Raw genomic sequence first — 20467 nt, forward strand, 5'->3', positions numbered from 1 at the left:
ATGCTGTAAAAATATATATTGTTCATTGTTAATTCATGATATATTATCTTATTTCATGATGCATTAATGTAAAGGAATGGAGCCTTATTGTAAATTGTTACCAATATTGTAATGTAATATCGCGTATGAATAACACAAACAAAATGTAATAGAAACAGTGTTTATTTATAATATAACATGTGTATGTTTAAGAAATTAAATAAGCAAAAATCAAACAATAGACTGACAAACAGTTCTTTATATGATTGATCCTTTTATTCAAGTACAGAATATATTTAGTTTTACGTTGCATGTTAGAGTCCATTTCTCAAAGAATTGATACAAGTACACTTCTAGAACAGTCATTGCCTTGTGACACTGTCACCCACAATTCATCATAACTCCAAGACTACAGCATTGCATTTAGAAACATAAGAGATGTCTTACGGAAGAAGACTTTTCACTCTCATAGAAAATCATCAAAAAAGAGAGAAAATAAATGATTGGGCTAAATCACCAAGCAACAAACTGAGCTAATGTTTCAAAGTGCTTGTGCGGGTTTGTTTTTCAGTGAAAATTGTTTTGTGAAGCACTTTGGCTTGTTGCATCCCTTTTCTTTCAAATATCTGTCTTATATTAATTTTTTACTTTTTTGTTAGATTCATAAAGAATGACATTACCTAAAATATCAAGTCAACTAAAATGAATATATTAGATTGATTAATCAATACAGGAACAAAATGTCGCTATCCTAGATAACTAGATTTGTGTCTCACGACAAGAAAATTTCCCAACAAAGAATCAAGAATTCAAAGACCCAAGGGTAATTATAGATGAATCAGTACAGGTTTGTAGAAAATTACACAGAAGTACAAAGAATAATCACATATAACTTTTCACATCTTCAATAGTTCATTATGCTAATGTAGCAAAACAAAAGTCAATAGGTCTTTAGACCAGCAAAAACAGTGCATATTTATTCAGCGTTGTCAGTGGTGTGTTCACAGATACGACTCTGCTCTCTCCCATAGTTGCATCTCAGAGAAAAATCCCTCACAGAGGCCATAGCCATGATCCAGGGAAAGTGGAATGACTTGGACTTCCTCTTTAATCTCCCAGGGATGCTGCTGATGCTGCTGAACCTGATCTGAGAACAGAGTCATTCCTTCATAATATTGTGTATGGGCTTGTACCGGCTGGTGATGCTGTTGGTGAAAGTCCTCCATGTTGCATCCCATCATCCCATTCGCCTCGAGGTAAGCACAAGCTTGCTCATCCTCATTACTGCAGCCAGGCCTGTGCTGGTTCTGTGTGGACACCTCCATCTCACATCCCAGCGAGCTCAGCGCTGTGTTGATATCGAGATCCTCAAAAGTGCTGTCATTCCCACTAAGTACATCATCAAATACAGAGGCCAGGTCAAAGTCTCCTCTCAGTACATCTGAAGTTTTGATCTCGGTGGTTAACAGAGGGGACTTGGAGTCTCTGGCCATCTTGCCAGCTCGTTTGGGGAAGACCTGCTTGCGTTTGTTTCCCATTCCCATTTGTTGGCCAGTATGGTTGCACTGAGAGCCGTAAGAATAGCTGGGAGAAGATAACATTTTGCTCTGTCTCTGAGTATTGAAGTTTGTGGCAGGCATTCGCCGTCGTTTGAAAACGCCGTTGACAAACATGTCAGCGTACTGGGGGTCGATTTGCCAAAAGCCTCCCTTTCCTGGCTCATCCTTCTGCCTGGGCACCTTCATGAAGCACTTGTTCAGGGACAAGTTGTGGCGAATTGAATTCTGAAGGAGAAGAAGGAACAATCAGTTGTTAATTAAGAGTTAAGAATTCTAGAGTGAGAACAGCATTTTTTATTTTTAGCATTTGAACCTACAAAGTAAAAGTTTAAGAATTAAATGTTCTAAACTAACCGTAAAACTTCATCTAAATGATTCCCATTTTATGTGTGCTTCAGCTATATCTGCACATTTAATTGAGCCATTTAAAGGAACATTCTGGATTATATACAAGTTAAGCTCAATCGACAGCACTTGTAGCATAGTATTGATTACCACAAAATTAACTTCGACTTGACCTTCCTTTTCTTTGAAAAAAAGCAAAATTGATATTACAGTGAAGCACTTACTATGGAAGTGATTGGGGCCAATCTGTATATGTTCAAATACTTACTGTTATAAAATTATAGCTACGAGACATAAAACAGTATGCATGCTAACATGATATTCGTGTGATAAAATCGCTAACTAACCTTTTCTATGTAAAGTTATATCCAATTTTACAACTTGGTTGCCATGACGGCTTTTTTTTTTTTTTTTTTTTTTACTTTATAGCTCAAATAATACACACATTTTAACTAGGGCTGTCAATTTAACGTGTTTATTCAGTGCGATTAATTATGTAAAAAATAATGCGTAAAAAAAATTATGCAATGATCATATCCCTGGACCATAATAAGGAATATTCCTCCCATCTGAGCAATTCAAGCATGGAGCCTATTTTCTCCAGGGGGCAGTAAGCAAAACTCGATGTATAGGCAACGTGCAGTTCATACTAACAATCCACACTTACCTAGAGCAGAAAACGCAAGACAAGGGTGCACTTTTGCGTACAAACACAGCTTGATGGAAATATTAAGGCAGGGATCTCAAGGCATGTATTCTAATTTTGAAATATCATTTAACTTGACACAGCAACTTAAAAACGGCGTGTTTATGATGCAACCGAAACACTCCAAAAGCGTCCATCTGACGCAGGTGTACACTGACACATCCTTTGAAAAGCCCTTATAATAAATCTCAGACTGATTGATGAATTAAATAGCAAAATGGATAGCTGTGAATTGTAGGCCAATGACAGGCTTATTTTCAATGATATGGAAATAAACAATATATTGCATTCAAAAGCCACTTTTTATATTAATCCTACATTTGTGTGCCAAAAATAATTATTAATTATCTGAATTATTATTTTCTATTATTTATATTTTTTATTTATAATTATTTATAAATAATTATTTATAATTATTTAATCAATATATACTGACTTATTTTTATTTGAGTGGCTTTCTCAGCAAATATTTATGTATGCGATTAATTGCTATTTATTTATGCAATTAATTTATAGGCATACCGTGTAATTGATTCTATTAAACATTTTAACAGATTGACAGCCCTATTTTTTAACAGAATAATTAATAAGTGCTTTTATAAATTGAATAGCTTTACATTTCTGTCTATAAACCTTCCTAAAACTGGCACCATTGACTTCCATTGTAAGTGCTTCACTGTAACCTTGATGTTTGCTTTTTTTAAAGAAAAGGAGGGAGGGGTCTATATATTTTTTGTGGTAAGCAGTGTTATGCCCCAAATGCTGTCAAATGAGCTTAACTTGTATTGAACCCGGAATATTCCTTTAAATGTGGAATCAACATTATGGTAACACTTGAACTTCTAGTGGCAGAAGTAGGGAACACAAATAAAGGCTCCTATAAAATCCCTTTGTGCAGCAGGTGGAGGTGTCCTATTTCATTAGCTCACTGACAAATGGGGGAGGGGAATGTTGCATGTACAGGAGAAGAAATGTGGTCAGTATAGTAATGCTATCGAGTAATGCTGTGCTCCTGCTTTCATTTGATCAGTAGTTCCCATAAGGATCCCTCATTATGGAGCAAGGCCTCAAGAAACCCAGTGCTCTAGGGTGCAGTGGTCTCAGCTTCCATCATTTGTCACCCTGCATAGGGTATCTCAACACTAAGTATATTAACACATCTCAGATGAGTGCACAGGTCTGGCTCAGTGTTTTGGCAGTGTAGGTGCCCAGTTGACAGGTACTGTTAAAAGCATCCTATGCTTCAGGTTTCCTTTTGACCTGTACTTGTTCAGTGCACCTGTTTAAGCTCTTTTTATGTCTCTCTCTCTCTAAAAGCCATTGAGACCTGGATGTTGTTTTAACGTAATGCGTATAACGTAAATTAAACTGAAAGGGTCGGTGACGTTACCTGCCAACTTGGCTCCGCGTATCTGTAGTAGCAGAAATTCTCCGTGATCCAGCAGTATATGGCGGACAGGGTGATTTTGGTTTTGTTGCTAGCTTGCATTGCCATGCAAATGAGAGTGGCATATGAATAAGGTGGCTTCACGTAGCGATTTGTTTTATAGTCTATCTCCACCGAGGGATTTGCGTGCGCCGTTATGTAGTGTCCAGCATATGAATTAGTCAAACTGCTGCAGGACGCGGTGGGATTCCCAGGTGTTTGTGGCATCCCCGTCGCGGCTGTGTCTCCGGCAGGTGGGCTGGAGGGAGAGTCGGTGCCCCCTAACTGGTTATGGTGGTAGAAGAGGTGTTGCGGGTGGCAGCCGGAGCTGGGTGTCCTCTCCGGGTTGGCACTCAGGATGGAGAAGTTCTGCAGCCAGTGCAGACTGGTGAGACTGTCGTCAAAGTGAGCAGAGCCGCCGACATCGTCCTGATCCTCCGGGTGAAGCATCATCCATTTCTCTTTGAATTTATCAGCCATCTCGGGACTCACTAACACTGGCATTTTGGAAGCGACGCACAGTATGTATTACCTTTTTATTTCGTTTCGTTCAAGTGAGAGATCTGTAAAACAAAAACACATTATTTAAAACTTTAAAAATAAACGGAAAATAAAAGCACGTCACTGAAAAAGTGGAGGCAAATCTTTTTACAAGCGTATACTTCTTCTCATTCATGCGCGATGTTTGCGTGTAATCATTTGATTACATTCCCCAATGTAAATACTGACCTCTGAAATGTAAATACACCACAGAGCTCGAGCGTTTGACCCGCAGCGGTGCGCCGATCTTTGAATATCTCTCAGTCCGTTAGATTCGGCTGTTCGTCTCAGCGCAACAAGTGCAGACGATAAACAAGCACATCCATACAACAGGATACTGCGTAAAGTATCATTCCACTCAGAAAGTCACGTTGAGACACATTTACTGTATCCAGGCTAGCCCAATAAGAGATGTAAGCGAATGAATCGGAGAGAAATGAGAAGTTGGTTTTGGCTGTTTCTTAACAGTCCTTTAAATGTTGACGCTCTCTGATTGGCTCAGAGCCGCAGAGTTGAACGTGTCATTGTCCCTGCGCGAGGAGTGTCTGCAGCCTCACATCTCATCCGCGCGTGCAGCACATATGCTCATTTATTCATTTAGTGTTTGTTTTTATTGAGGATTTAATATAAATATTTGAAATATTCTTAAATGGATAAACGCTTCTTGGATGTAATAGAGCCCAGCCTTTTAACCGGTCCATTTATAACCGCTTGATACCATGTTTTGTATATGCCATTATGAGAATTTTTCAAACTGATTGACCCTTTTCCGTCGAAATCAACATGTTTTTAAGTTTGCTACATGCCTGTTGTAAGTCGTTGAAAAAGTCGTTGGTAATCTAGTTTGCACGCGCCAAAACTCCAGGATAGGCGCTCAAGTGAAAACAATGACGCACAATAAAAGAAGCGCGCCACTCATCCCGCCTGAGGACTCCTCTTCCCTCCTCACAGATATGCATACATGTACACGTGTATGTTTAACCACAGTGTGATACATGTAACCATTATTCCAGCAGGTCTACAGATTGCCGAGCCCTGAATTTGGGCGAAATAATTTGGTAATATGAAAACGTTCAGCATGCATGCAGTTTCAGGTTTGACTACATTTGAGTGAGCGTATTTCTAAAACATAGGATATACTGCGACCATCTGGCTAAATAGGGTCTCTACACTTAAAGAAAAAGGGGTTTGGGTTTCATGACTTTTTAAGCTCGATTGACAGCATAATGCGATTCATTTTCGACTTGTCTCTCGTTTTCTTAAAAAAAAAAAAAAAAAAGCTGGGTTACAGTGAGGCACTTACAATGGAAGTGAATGGGGCCAATGCGTGCAAACACGACAAAACTCACAGTCACAAGACATTAACAATATTAACATGATTTTAGTGTGATCAAATCACGTACTAACCTTTTCTGTGTAAAGTTAAATCCAATCGTACACCTTTGTTGCCATCATGACATAACACTCTAAACCACAAAATGACCTTAAAAACTACAATTTAAACAACATTGCAGCTCAAATAATACAAGTTTTAAGAGAATATTTAATACGTGCTTTTGTAAATGATAAGCTTCTCATTTTTGCCCTTAAACACTCCCAAAATTGGCCCCATTCACTTCTATTGTAAGTGTCTCACTGTAACCTCGATTTTACTTTTCTTTTTTTCAAAGAGGGATGAGTCTAAATAACAAAAAAAAAAAAAAAGAAGTGCTTTTTTTTCTAATTTTTATTGTATTAATTTGTATTAAATAGTTAGAAGCAGCATCATTTGTGTGATACATAACAACTCAAGGTTGTTTAATTAACATTAATTATAAAAACGGTGGAGAGGTGTTGAAGTAAATGGCCCCCAGGGGGGTTGATAAAGTGTAAATATAGGGACAATAATTATAGAGAAAAATTTGGCAAATACTTTCGAGCCAGCAAGATGCTTTTTTGAGTAACAAATTAAGATAATGCTTTTTCAAAATAGCCACTTCAGAAACCGGTTCATCATTTCAATACCATTTGACATTTAATAACATCTGAAGTATTCTTTAAACAATTTAATATCAATTGTGATTGAAACAGTCAATATGAGCCCACTTTCAAAAAATCTTTTATGGGGCAAATAGATTTAAGTAAAATGTTGATTATATATATATATATATAAAGCCCAAATTCAAAAATTGTCATAAATCTAATTGATATATATATATATATATATAATAATTAGTAGGATAGGGATAGTATACCCCAAATACTATCCTTTCACTTATTGGACAGTTATTAAAAAACTTTTTCTGAAAATGACAATTTGTTCCCCTCAAAATAAATGTTCTCATTAAAACATAAATTTGCAACATTATAAATACCTTTAAATATGAGATAAAATGACCTCAAAATCAAACTTTAGACTGCACACAATGATCTCATGGATCAGAATCTTTGTTGCAGTGTTTAGTTGTAAACATGTGTTAAAGTATTGTGTGAGTCTCTACGGCTGTTTAGTGTTTTGGGAGAAAATAAAATCAGAAGTGATTTTTAACCTGGGGGGCCTTTTCGGCTCCTTGTACCCTATGCAACAAATGTTGTCAATTAAGATAAACTTGTATTGAACCCGGAATATTCCTCTAAGTGAATCATTTCAGTCCTGTTCTCTACCCTTATTTCATATGCATTTATTATTTATGTGGGTTTCAGTGATCCTGAAGGCTTAATATTTTAGTTTTTCTGTTTTTAATATTTTTTTAAAGGTAGCAATTCATATTTGTTCAAGAACAGTACGATTACCAATAACTGTAACTAATTAATGCCCTAGGAGAAATAACCAGTGACCCATATTAGTGCACAACACTTTATGATAAAACAATTTAACAACATACAAATATACTTTACATTTAAAGGTGCTTGACAGAGAAGCAGCAGTGAATTCACTAAAAAGCATCAGATATGTCACATTAAATGATGGCAAATCCATCTAGGAACTACTTATTAAAGCTTTAAGTGCTACAGCTTCCCATCTTGTATGTTTCAAAGGGAGGAGGAAGGGACAGCCACACACTACTGTAAGGCACAAAACAAATATATAAAATAAAGACATATATAATTACTTTAGCTGGATAAGTATATGATTATATTATGTGTCTGTATCGGATTGCAATCTGATTATCTGATGCACTTAGTGTTCATTTGCTGATTATACAAGACAATAAAACACATCAAGTACATAGACATAAACCACCATGAAGCTGCATACTTCAAAAAGAAGTAGACAGGGCAGTGAAGGTAAAAGTTATTACAGTCTTATAAACCTCTCGTCTTGTTGGTTTTTTGTTTTGTTTGTTTTTTAGTAAGCTAAATTTCCATGTAGTGTTTAATTTACAAATATTTACTTCAAGACAAATGTTTTGGATGCTTCAACATAAGATTTTGATTGCGATGCTTATAATCTTGATTGAGACAAAGTAGCATTCATGGAACAATATCTGTTGGGATTGAAATGGTTTGATTTTTGTAGTGGGATAAAGAGAGAGCATCTCTGACGAAATCAGCGGCTATTATGGCGTGAGATGCTCATCTTCAATGTGCAGGGTGCTGGGGAGGCAGAGCAGGGGGTGACTGGAGCTGCTGGTGCTCTGACTCTTCAGGCTTTCAATGGACTCTGATGACCCTGAGGAAGGGTAAGAACAGGCGGTGTGAGTAATAAATACCTGCAAATAGCAGAGAACCGAATTTCACTAATCAAAATGTGATCTAAACTCAGTGGAAAAAAGAAACTTCCTCTCACTTTCAACTGCTTTTATTGTCAGCAAAATTTAACATGTGTAAATATTTGTATGAACATAAAAAGATTCAACAACTAAGACATAAACTGAGCACGTTTCACAGACATGTGACTAACAGAAATGGAATAATGTGTCCCTGAACAAAGGGGGGGGGGTCAAAGTAACAGTCAGTATTTGGTGTGGCCACCAGCTGCATTAAGTACTGCAGTGCATCTCCTCCTCATGGACTGCACCATATTTGCCAGTTCTTGCTGTGAGATGTTGCCCCAATCTTCCACCAAGGCACTTGAAAGTTCCCAGACATTTCTGGGGGGAATGGCTCTAACCCTCACCCTCCGCTCCAACAGGTCCCAGACATGCTCAATGGGATTGAGATCCGGGCTCTTCGCTGGTCATGGCAGAACACTGACACTCCTGTCTTGCAGGAAATCATGCACTGAATGAGCAGTATGACTGGTGGCATTGTTATGCTGGAGGGTCATGTCAGGATGAGCCTGCAGGAAGGGTACCACATGAGGGAGGAGGATGTCTTCCCTGTAACGCACAGCGTTGAGATTGCTGCAATGACAACAAACTCAGTCCGATGATGCTGAGACACATCGCCCCAGACCATGACGGACCCTGCACCTCCAAATCGATCCCGCTCCAAAGTACAGGCCATTCCTTCAACGATAAATGCGAGTCCGACCATCACCCCTGGTGAGACAAAACTGTGATTCGTCAGATAAGAGCACTTTTTGCCAGTCATGTCTGGTCCAGTGAAGGTGGGTTTGTGCCCATAGATGACGATGTTGTCGGTGATGTCTGGTAAGGACCTGCCTTACAACAGGCCTACAAGCCCTCAGTCCAGCCTCTCTCAGCCTATTGCGGTCAGTCTGAGCTCTAATGGAGGGATTGTGTGTTACTGGTGTAACTCGGGCAGTTGTTGTTGCCATCCTGTACCTGTCCCACAGGTGTGATATTCAGATGTACTGATCCTGTGCCACCTGCCACCTTGTTACACATGGTCTGCCACTGCGAGGATGATCAGCTGTCCTTCCAGTCTCCCTGTAGAGCTGTCTTAATCGTCTCACAATACGGACATTGCAATTTATTGCCCTGGCCACATCTGCGGTCCTCATGCCTCCATGCAGCATGCCTAAGGCACATTCTCGCAGATGAGCAGGGACCATGGGCACCTTTCTTTTGGTGTTTTTCAGAGTCAGTAGAAAGGTCTCTTTAGTGTACTAAGTTTTTATAACTAAGACCAGAATTGCCAACCGTCTGTAAGCTGTTAGTGTCTTAAAGACCGTTCCACAGGTGCATGTTCATTAATTGTTTATGGTTCATTGAACAAGCATGGAAAACATTGTTTAAATGCTTTACCACAAAGATCTGTTAAGCAATTTTTTTATTTTTACAAAATTATCTTTAAAATACAGTGTACTGAAAAAGGGATGTTTCTTTTTTTGCTGAGTTTAGTTATCACACATAACATTTTTTTTAATAATTGTGTTGCTTGTGACTTTTTGGGTGACTCTTAGAAAGCAACTGGTAAAAAGATGGTGAGCACCAATGTGAAAAAGAGTGAATGAATTTCATGACACAGGTGACCTACCAGAATCAACATTCCTCTACAGCAGTGGACCATGACTCAGACGCTACGTGTGTTAAGAGCAAAGCAAAAGTTAAAGTAATAGAGAGGGATGATTAGAAGACAGAACAGTAAAAGACATACAGCTTAAGAAATAGACTTCTTAGTTACAAGTTTTAGTACAAGAGGCTTAAAAATAAATCTGACAATGAAAATTCAAAGCATCATTTACAGACTTTATTAATATCAAATGTAATTGCTATAATAATATCTGAGATATTAGGAATACAGTCATTTTTTATCCACAATACAATCTTACTCTTAATATAGGTTTTGTCAATATCTCTCCAATAACAATTAAAGGGATAGTTCACCCCAAAATTAAAATTCTCTCATCATTTACTCACTTTTATGCCATCCCAGATGTGTATGACTTTCTTTCTTCTGCTGAACACAAACAATGATTTTTAGAAGAATATTTCAGCTCTGTAGGTCCATACAATGCAAGTAAATTGTTACTAGCACTTTGAAGGTCCAAATATCACATAAAGGCAGCATAAAAGTAACATATAAGGCATATAAACAGTGGTTTAATATATGTTTTCTGAAGTGATGCAATCATTATGGTTAAGAAACAGATCAATCCTTTTTTTACTATAAATTCTAATCTCTGCCAAGAATGTAGCGATATGCACAAAGAATGCAAATCACCAAAAACATAAGTGGAGATTTATAGTAACAAGGGACTTAAAGGACTTAAATATTGATCTTTTTCTCACCCACAACTATCGTATCACTTCTGAAGACATGGATTAAATCACTGGAGTCATATGGATTACTTTTATGCTGCATTTATGTGATATTTGGACCTTCAAAGTGCTAGTAACCATTTACTTGCATTGTATGTACCTACAGAGCTGAAATATTCTTCTAAAAATCATTGTTTGTGTTCAGCAGAAGAAAGAAAGTCAGACACATCTGGGATGGCATGAGTGTGAGAAAACGATTAGAGAATTTTCTTTTGTGGGTGAACTACTCTAAGCGTTTCTAAAATAATTATAAATCATACTTAGATAATTTAACCTATTTGTGATAACATTTCAGATTGCATCGCATCATTTAGTAAAGAGTCAAATCAAATAGTCTGAGAAAATATTAAACACCCCTATTAATCAAGTACATTTTATTAATACACTGAGAATTTTGTTGAAAATTTAACCATCAAGGAGACGTGTTAAAAACAGTAAAAAAAAAAAATTAAAAAAAAGCTTATAAAGAAGAAAAAAATGCATTTAAAAGAAGCTTTCATTTAAGGGTAGAAATTGCTGAGCAAAGAAGCAGCAAAAACAAACAGAGACAGTTCACACAGCAGAGCATCAGTTTTGCCAGACATGCTGAAAAATTTGCTTGCTCCAACTTTGCTCTTTAGGTTTGCATTTTCTCAAAATCAACACCACAATAATTTTGCTGGGCATATAGACACTCTCCCCATCAGGCACTGTTCTTATAATAGGACAGATGACTTTTGGCAGACTCAGGGACTTACTGGGGCTGTTAGGAAGGTGGGTTACTGAGTGTGTGTTAGCAGCTCACCAGGCAGGGCCAGATCGGCTGAGGGGTCACTTTCTGTCCGGCTCAGGCTACTGCGCTCACTCTGGCAGTCCTGCAGGATTTCACTCACTGACACATCCAACGATCTGCTCTCTGAACCTGCCAACACAGAGAGTTTATTATCATGGTTAACCTAACAGGCCATAAACATGCAGGTCAGACATTCACAGCATATTCTATATAACTGACATGTTTTACAAACTATTCATTCATTCTTTGACTAAATATTTTTATTTAAGCTGGCCATGACAGGAGGTAAGCTACATTTTAATACAGATTTACATTTATTATCACAATGCTGGTCTGGGACAATGAGCTTGCTAACCTGAATTTGGGAAGCCAGGCTTAGCGGACACACCCTCTATTGTCTCCTGTAGGAGGAAAAAGAGGATGAGTCATTTTTACAGCTTAGGGCAAGTGATAAAACTGTGTACATTGTTCACTAGTTTGCATTTTTTTTCAATCAAACGTAACCAGGTAAAACCCACAAACCTATTCAAACTACCCCATTACACAATCACCTCATCCATGAGTCACACCCACAACATGTAAATACGGTTTGTTCGATTTAAATGAAATAAGTATGTATGCAAGTAATCAAACTATGTTAGAAAAACTGACATCAATTTTAGGACACTATGTTGAAAGAAAGCCATTAACTGATTGGCTTGTTAAGAGTGGGGATCATTTCAGGGCCTACAAGAGTGCAAATAAGCGGCAGTAAGAGGTGATACTGGCTGACCTCAGTAGGAGTGAGGCTGCAGGGCAGAACAGACCGAGGCTGGGCATCAGATAGCTCCGACAGCCTCTCCTCATCTTCCTCCTCTTGTATGGGGGATGAGGGAGAACGTGTAGACCTGCAAAACATCAAACATATTACTGGAAAACCTCCTAGCATTACTTGAATTCCTAACCCCATGTATACTTGACCACTTTTATTCAATATAAAACCATACATATACTATGAGCTTACCCATCTGGTGACTTGCTGCCTTTGCCCTTCATTGACGCGGTTTCTACGCTCTGCTGAAGACCTGTCAGGTTGAGGGGATCTCCCATCTCTCCAGAAAACTGAATCTCCTCATAGAGAGGCACTGATGGGATTGAAGGGGACATAGGCTGCACTCCGTTCAGGGCCTCCAGAAGGGAGATTGGCTCGTAGCCAGGAGGGATGTTGTCGGCATTCTGAGATTCAAAGCGAACAAAGTGCGCAGTTAGCCAACTCTGCCACTTGTAATCGAAAGGATTTGGCACACCCAAAAATGAAAATTCTCTCATAATGTAATCACCCTCATGTCATCCCAGATGTGCATGACTTTCTTTCTACAGCACAAATGAAGATTTTTAGAAGAATATGCACTGCAAGTGAATAGTGTCTAGAACTTTGAAGGTCCAAAAGCAAATAAAGGCAGCCCTAAAAGTAATCCATAAGATCATCCAGTGGTTAAATCCATGTCTTCTGAAGCAATATGATTGGGAGAGATGGTGTGGGAGAGAAACAGATCAATATTTTTACAATAAACTTTCACTTTCACCTTCTTCTTTTGTCTTTGACAACTCACGGCCTTAGTGGATTTCACCACCTTTTATAGTAAAAAAGGACTAAAATAGTGATCGGTTTCTCACCTACACCTATAATATCGCTTCTGAAGACATGGATTAAACCACTGGAGTTGTATGGATTACTTTTATGATGCCTTTATGTGATTTTTGGACTTGCACTGTATGGACCTACAGAGCTACAGAGATTTTCTTCTAAAAATCATACACATCTGGGATGGCATGTGTGTGAGTAAATGAAGAGTGTATTTTCATTTTTGGATATTCACTGATAAGAATGAGCATTCTTTTGTATTTCAGGTTTGATCGGCTGCTTGAAATTATAACAGTCTTAAGTTCTGTACCGTAAATAGTGATGACATTATTTGATATTGAAAGCCTGCTACACCCGCCTGACACACAAGCTTATGCAAAACATTAACAGTTGTACTGGTGTTTCAAGCCCAGAATGATTCCAATTGGCAGAATTAATACTATTGTAAAAACACAGTAGAAAAGAAGAAGGTTAGGGAATGGAGTATGTGTATGACTTTTACCGAATGCTCAGTATGGTCCGAGCTCTGGGACAGCACTGGGCTAAAGGAAACCGGGGAGAGAGTGGCTGCCGTTTTCTTTCTAACAGCTCGGATCTGAAGCAGGGCTCTGAACGCTAGAAAAGTTAGAAGAAAAAGTATGGTCAAGAGGGGAAACAAGGACACAAATAAGTGCAGTAAGCATTAACAACCATAGGTGCTGCATCTTCACATGGATGCACTTAAATGTTGTCAGATTAATTTTGGCAACAAAAAGGGGACAAATATTTGCACAGCTGGTCTTACTGCTGCAGCATAATCAGTGAACACTCACACAACGAAACTGCTCTAAAGACTGTTTTCTCATTAGCATGTTTCTCCTAAAAATCTATAGCAGGAATATGCATTCAACCTTTCATGAACACATTGTTTGCCTCTATGACAGATTGTTCCTCAGAAAGTACAACATTTTATAATTCAATGAGATAAAATATAGATGATTTGATGTCGATTACTTTACTTTCCACAAGGAAAAAACATTTTTGACCATTTAAAAATAGCATATTCACATTATTACATGACATATCCAGAAGGTGGCACTGTTCTTCAGCAGTCACATAATCTGTACGGCATGAGAACATCAGCAATAAGCCTTAGTGACTATTCAATCACTAATTACAATAAAAAGGGGAATGAAAAGCACAATGGTTAATCAATCCTTTTAGATGTAAAAATGATCACTCAGCCTTATATCTTTATGACCATACCCAATCGAAAGGTTACAAACTGAGCAGAACAAACCTCAAAAATAATGGGGGAAAACAAAGGAAGCTCAGGCGTTGATTAATGAGCACTTACGCAGTCTGCAGATAGGGCAGTTGTTGGCCTGGTAACGTAGTGTGTCAGCACAGGCATTGCACAGACACAGGTGCCTGCAAGGGAGAATGAGTGTATCACGCAGGTCTGATAAACAGACCACACACTCGCTGCTATTGTCACTGTTCTCATCCTCTGTGGACTGAAAATATAAAGTGAAATCAGAGACAGGAAATGGCAGGATGGATATTGGATTACCAAGAACCAATCATGCATGTCACAACTCATGTGTCCTAATTTCTGCTGTTTGATTACTCTGGCATGGTAACATGATTTACCTTTGTCTCTTGATTGTTCCTGTTTTCAATGCCATAAATTTCCTGTAGCAGATAGCTGACACGGTCCACCTAAGAAAAAGAAGAGAATGCGTAATACAGTCAAATATAGATTACTGGTACTGGGAACTCCAACTGTGTGCTAAAGTGTGGATGACTTACAGCAGTTTGAGCTCTGTCAGTTTAATGAGGGATCCAATTAAGCAACACATCACCACAATAATTTATAAGTGAGATACTTGAGACACAAAAACACCCAATAATGAGAAAGATGATTCACAAAAAATACTTACTATTTGCTTCTGTTTCAAAGGCTTTACTGAGAAACTGCAATCAACATGCTGCACACAAGGAAATGCATATTGTTTAAAATATATAAAAATAGAAAGAAATGCATGGTTTCAAAAGAAAACATTAATTACATTTCATATGTCATGGTCAAATGTCACTGTCAGCTGGGCAGAGTAATTTGGTTGTGTGCGCTTAATATTAGTGATGACACTACTAATGTTGGTATGGTTAACATTTCTGTGGAGCAAGAATTTGAGAGTGCTGTTTACATTAAGAGTTACATTTTCAGTTCTATCTTGTTGGAAGCCTCCTGAAGCAAACATATTTTCATGAATAAAATTAATACTTGCTGAAAGAAATTGTTTAAATTATAACCTATACCATCCACTCCTACTGCTTTTATTTACACAGAAAAGACATGATATAACATCATTATTAAGCTCAATGTAAATCAAAAATATCTGCTAGTTATTTGCTGCAGTACTTAATAGTTCCTAAATTGATAAAAAAATTTTTTTTTACTTAAATCTCTTCATATCAGTCTATGATCTATTAATACAAATGTATAAAAACCTCTTAAGATCTTCATGATGTTTTCTGTAGGGACATTTTTTCTTTTGCACAAAGTCTAAATTATGATAATTCTGTCTACTTTCCTTTTCTATGTTGGATACAAAGCAACCTCAGACCATTTCTACGCTCTTTAAAATCCTGTCTGGTTAATGACTGACTCAGTGGTACGAATGATTTAACTGAGAGCCGCATCATACATTTCTCTGAAATACAGTAAAGGTATCAGGTCATTTTGACAACTGATTACATTAAGTTGAAATATAATTTTGAACATAACACTAAATAAAACGTGACCAAATGCCCTGGGCAGAGTTGCACCGCAAGTTCTCACTTAAGTTCAAACTAAGGGCTTAGTAACTACTAGTTAGTTTATAAATAAGTCAGCACTTAATTTGATTGCACCAGCCATTCTTAAAGCAAGACTATGTCATAAGCTCCTTGTAAAGTAAAGCATAGTTGCATAATATGACATTTACCTGTATTGGTCCTGTAAGCAGCATTCAAATTTTGTATTTTGTTACGGTTAATGTTTAAACCTTTGTTCATATAACTTGTCAGCTGTAATAAATTATATCCCCATTAAAATATACAATAAAAGTCGATTTAATAAATAGTCAATTTTGCCTGTGTAAATAACTATACTCAGGAACTGTATCTTAAATTAAAAAGGGGCAATAAATAAATACTAATACAACAAGCTGGAAAAATATATAATTATTCATTTTAATATCCTATACATACCCCAGAAAGTGCAGTTAGATCGGTTTCATGCAGAAGAGCCTCTAAGAAATACGTTTTTTTTAAATAATGTTCTCGCTCAAATGTAAACAAGTGTAAATATCAACATCATCATATGTGTCTGAAGGATTGATGTCGGACACTCAAAACATGAGCTCATTAATGTCATTAAATCAGTCTGCTTTTTTTAATCCAACCATTACTTCTGTTCGGAGGCTTCCATAAATATTTAAGTTTATACAAAGGGTTATGTTCTAGGTTTAATGGTGCTACATTTAATGGGGAAATGCTCAAATATTTACGAGTGCATAAATTGTGACTTAGTGCCCATTAAGGCCATAATTAGGCCTAGTTGTAACTTACGTATAGCTGGTGCGGCCGGCCCCTGGAACTTTGTCAAATTTACATTCTTAAATGAAAAAATTATAAAAACATAAATCTCAAGAAATAGAGATACACACCCTTTCAAAAGCTGCCAAAAGGACATGTGCATGTCCTGTGACATCTGTAACAGAAAACAAAATGTTTTTGTGAGACAACGGTGTGAGATGTTGTTATATACATTTCCCAATGATGATATTTTATAATCATGATCATTTTCCACCAACCATCTCCATCATCCACTATAGCCTGGACCACCAAAGGGAAAACACCTCTGTCCAGGTCAAAATTCAGCTAAAGAAAAATATGGCCTTCAAATTAAAATGTTTACTTCTTTAAATACATTGTGCAATAATTTACAAACCTGTCTTAAAATACATTGTTCACCCAAAAATTGTAATTCTCTTTTCATTTACTCACCCTCATGCCATACTAAACGTATATGACTTACTTTCTTCTTCTGACCACAAACAAACATTTATTTTGTAGAATATTTCAGCTCTGTTGGTCCATACAATGCAAGTAAATATGTACCAAAGATTTGAAACTCCAAAAAGCACATAAAGGCAACATAAATGTAATTAATATGACTCTAGGTTCTGTTTCTCACCCACACCTATCATATCACTTCAGAAGACGTGGATTTAACCACTGGAGACATATGGATTACTTTTATGCTGCATTTATGTGATTTTGGAGCTTCAACGTTTTGGTCATCATTCACTTGTATTGCATGGACCTACAGAGTGGAGATCTTTTTCTAAATATCTTTGTGTTCAGCAGAAGAAAGAAATCCATACACAACTGGGATTGCATGAAGTTAATATCATTATTTTACAAAGTCATCACAAAACAAAATCCTTGATGATATGGCACACATACAAATTAGTGTCTAAGCACCTACAGACATGTAATCGTCGAGAAAAAAAAATAAAACATAAAAAAAAATCACACCTCTTCAGGCTTCCATTTGGTGAAATCAATCTTAAAGGATGGCAGAGAAAATTGTTGATTTATCCCTCTCTTATAATGGACCGTCTCAGACACCATTGAAGGGCTCTTGGGGCTGTATCTTTAAAAAAAAAAAAAAGAAAAAGGTTTTGTTGTGATTTTCACCAATATGTCTCAGCACACATGCAGGTAACTTTATACAGTAATGTTCTTTTAAACACTTCTCACAAACATATAGATAAGGAGTGACATTTGAATTTATATATGATACACATGGTGGCCAGTGGAAAAGCCCTTATTCTTTGGTGAAGACAATGCACTAATTGCACCACTGTTTCCATGGTAATTAATTGCTAAGAGAGCTGTTGTCTTGATGTCATGGGTTATGTTTGTGCTCAAATGGTTTTTGAAAGCAACTGAGACTCGCATGTTTATATTATGCAGTATCTTTTAATCTTCCTGTATGCTATAAGAAATGCCCTTATTTAAAAACAACAGGCATTGGTGAAAACACTGATTTGGCAACACACATCACATTATTATTCTACTACAGAAGCTTTACCCTATGGACTATTCTGTGGACACTTACATTGCCATCCCATTGGCAAACTCCTCAAAGGCCTGGCAGTATAGTGTAATAGCCACTCTGGCATCAGTATCAAAGCAAAATTCAACACTGTAAAGGACTTTTGGATCTCCTGTGTCCTCTGGTGCACTGTCAGAATCATCCTTATACCTGAAAAATTGAGAGTACATTTTGTAAAAATCTTTTATTTCAGCCTATAATTAAGCAATTAGGTTTTAGAGGCAGATCTATATTGTAAACAGTCATGACTAAAGGATGTTGTCAGTAGTGAGACAGCTGAGTGCCTGCATAAAAATAAAAAAAATATTAAGGTCATACATTTTCATTAGATCATTATTTTATTAAGAACATTTAGTAAGTGCCAACATTTCACTAGAGGATATAATCCTTGACACTTTGTAGACAACTCACTTTTCAAAATAATATAATGTTAAGACCTGACAAGACGTAAAGAATCCTTCCTGATGTTCACCAAACTCCTTAATGTCTTCACAGGCTCATGCGTTGCAGGGGTCACATAGGGAAACTGAGAGAAACAGGGAGAAAAAATAGTTTACCCTTTTGGTTAGGATGACATGAGGTGTCACACTCTAGAAAGTTGAAGTGGTTTTGGTTTTAATCACCTGCACAGGTCTGTTGCCTAGGAAATTCAAATCCATATTTTCTCCAAAAAGGTATCCCTCAGGGTGGGGTGTGTCAAACTTTTCTCCTCCCATGAAAAAATGACTGGTGAAATAATTTCCTACAATAATGAAATTAGAGAGTAACCCAGGATGGACGTGGTCACAAGATTGAGTTGGCACAGGCAGATGTTTCAATTAATCTAAAGTGCTTAGAAAAAGAATGTGAACCCTTTGGAATTTGCTGGTTTTCTGCATTAATTGGTCATAAAATGTGATCTCATCTTCATCAAAGTCACAAGACAAACACAATGTGCTTAAGCTAACACCACACAAACAATTATAATATTGAATGTCTTTATTGAACAAATCACATTAAACATTCACAGTACTGTGGAAAAAGTAAGGTGGATTTTCGTTTTTTTTTTTTAAACCACTGTGTAGTGGACATCCACCAATGTTCAGGGTCATTGTCCTGCTACATTACCTAACTTCAACAGAGTTTCAGCTGGTGCACAGCCACCCTGACACTATCCTGTAGTATATCTTGATAAACTTGGGAATTAATTTTTCCCTCAATGATGGCAAGCGATCCAGGCCCTGAAGCACTAAAGCAACCCCAAATCATGATGTTCCCTCCAACATACTGCAAAATGAATTAGTGCTTTTTATAAGTCAAAGTAGCTCTAACCCACACCCCCAATCTCGTTTCTTTAATTGGATGCCATGTTTGCCAACTCCTGACTCTAATTAACTTTTGTTGACATCATTGGCATAGGGTTCACATACATTTTCCCACCTACACTGGGAATGTTTAATGGAATGTGTTTAATATGTACAAGAACAATACAATAATTTGTTGTTATTAGTTCAAACGGATTTTGTTTGTTCATTATTGTAACTTAGATCAAGATCAGATTTTAAGACAAATGTATACATAAATGTAGGTAAATCCAAATGTTCACATACTTTTTCTTGCCACTTTTTGTGGACATCAGAATAGCACATTTCTTTGCTTTTATTCTGTTTTCAGTAAATGTAGTAGTTAACAGAAAACATAACAAAACTATGAAAATTAAGGTGCTGGAACAATTACAACAACTAGGAATGAGCATTATTTCAAGCGTGTAAGCGAAAACAAATTGAAACTATATTAGACTTTCTATGAAGCCAATATTTGTGAGCACTTTTCCTAAAGTCACATTTTACCTGATTTGGGGGGATATCGGTACGCAGAATTGGCTTGAATATCGATGTCCTCAACTCCAGCAATTCTCCGGCTAAGTATTGAACCCATTTTTAGATTTGAATGGCTGTTAATGCCTGAAATACGTGGATAACAGAATGCTTGTTAGGACAGTTAGCTTTTACAGTTAGCTGGATGTGCGTCCTCCGCTATGGATACATTCTCATCTCTGACGATAAAACTACTGCGATCACAAAATCAAGTTCTGGATCGACGTTTTAACTCTTATGATAAACAGACGGACAAATTAACTCGAAGTTGACGTCAAGTAAACGATGTAAAATCGGTGAAAAAATAACTCAAAACAAGACTTAGAAAAGCCACCCCTCTGATGAACCCATATTCTCGCGAG

At 37.1% G+C, this 20467-nt stretch overlaps 2 protein-coding genes across 3 annotated transcripts; both read right to left on the reverse strand.

The window, feature by feature from the left end:
* Positions 1 to 252: 252 nt before the first annotated feature.
* Positions 253 to 4968, reverse strand: LOC127627135 (forkhead box protein J1-B-like). The gene is made up of 3 exons (XM_052103386.1): positions 4745 to 4968; positions 3980 to 4578; positions 253 to 1763 (listed from the first exon to the last, which is right to left on the reverse strand). Exons 2-3 carry the CDS (start codon positions 4517 to 4519, stop codon positions 981 to 983), a joined length of 1323 nt encoding a protein of 440 aa, XP_051959346.1. The 5' UTR covers positions 4520 to 4578; positions 4745 to 4968; the 3' UTR covers positions 253 to 980.
* A 2391-nt stretch (positions 4969 to 7359) lies between these two features.
* Positions 7360 to 20467, reverse strand: mgrn1a (mahogunin, ring finger 1a). Of its 2 annotated transcripts, XM_052103224.1 has the most exons (17): positions 20079 to 20467; positions 18873 to 18991; positions 18687 to 18775; positions 18253 to 18399; positions 17667 to 17784; positions 16940 to 17006; positions 16793 to 16836; positions 15023 to 15070; positions 14733 to 14801; positions 14437 to 14596; positions 13603 to 13715; positions 12480 to 12691; positions 12249 to 12363; positions 11832 to 11877; positions 11489 to 11605; positions 9920 to 9962; positions 7360 to 8207 (listed from the first exon to the last, which is right to left on the reverse strand). In XM_052103224.1, exons 1-16 carry the CDS (start codon positions 20164 to 20166, stop codon positions 9925 to 9927), a joined length of 1590 nt encoding a protein of 529 aa, XP_051959184.1. In that variant the 5' UTR covers positions 20167 to 20467; the 3' UTR covers positions 7360 to 8207; positions 9920 to 9924. The 2 variants fall into 2 exon arrangements, with proteins under 2 accessions (XP_051959184.1, XP_051959183.1); XM_052103223.1 differs by lacking the exon at positions 9920 to 9962 and having other exon boundaries at positions 7361 to 8207.

Source organism: Xyrauchen texanus, chromosome 33, assembly GCF_025860055.1.
Source record: "Xyrauchen texanus isolate HMW12.3.18 chromosome 33, RBS_HiC_50CHRs, whole genome shotgun sequence".
NCBI lineage: Eukaryota > Metazoa > Chordata > Actinopteri > Cypriniformes > Catostomidae > Xyrauchen > Xyrauchen texanus.

Excerpts from the sequence above, each read along its gene's own strand:
- LOC127627135 (XM_052103386.1), bottom strand. The coding sequence starts at position 4,519 with ATGCCAGTGTTAGTGAGTCCCGAGATGGCTGATAAATTCAAAGAGAAA. Across the intron at positions 1,764-3,979 it reads ACGCGGAGCCAAGTTGGCAG|AATTCAATTCGCCACAACTT; the intron begins GTAACGTCACCG and ends CTTCTCCTTCAG.
- mgrn1a (XM_052103223.1), bottom strand. The coding sequence starts at position 20,166 with ATGGGTTCAATACTTAGCCGGAGAATTGCTGGAGTTGAGGACATCGAT. Across the intron at positions 18,776-18,872 it reads TAGGCAACAGACCTGTGCAG|TTTCCCTATGTGACCCCTGC; the intron begins GTGATTAAAACC and ends TGTTTCTCTCAG. Across the intron at positions 18,400-18,686 it reads GATTCTTTACGTCTTGTCAG|GTATAAGGATGATTCTGACA; the intron begins GTCTTAACATTA and ends TCAATTTTTCAG.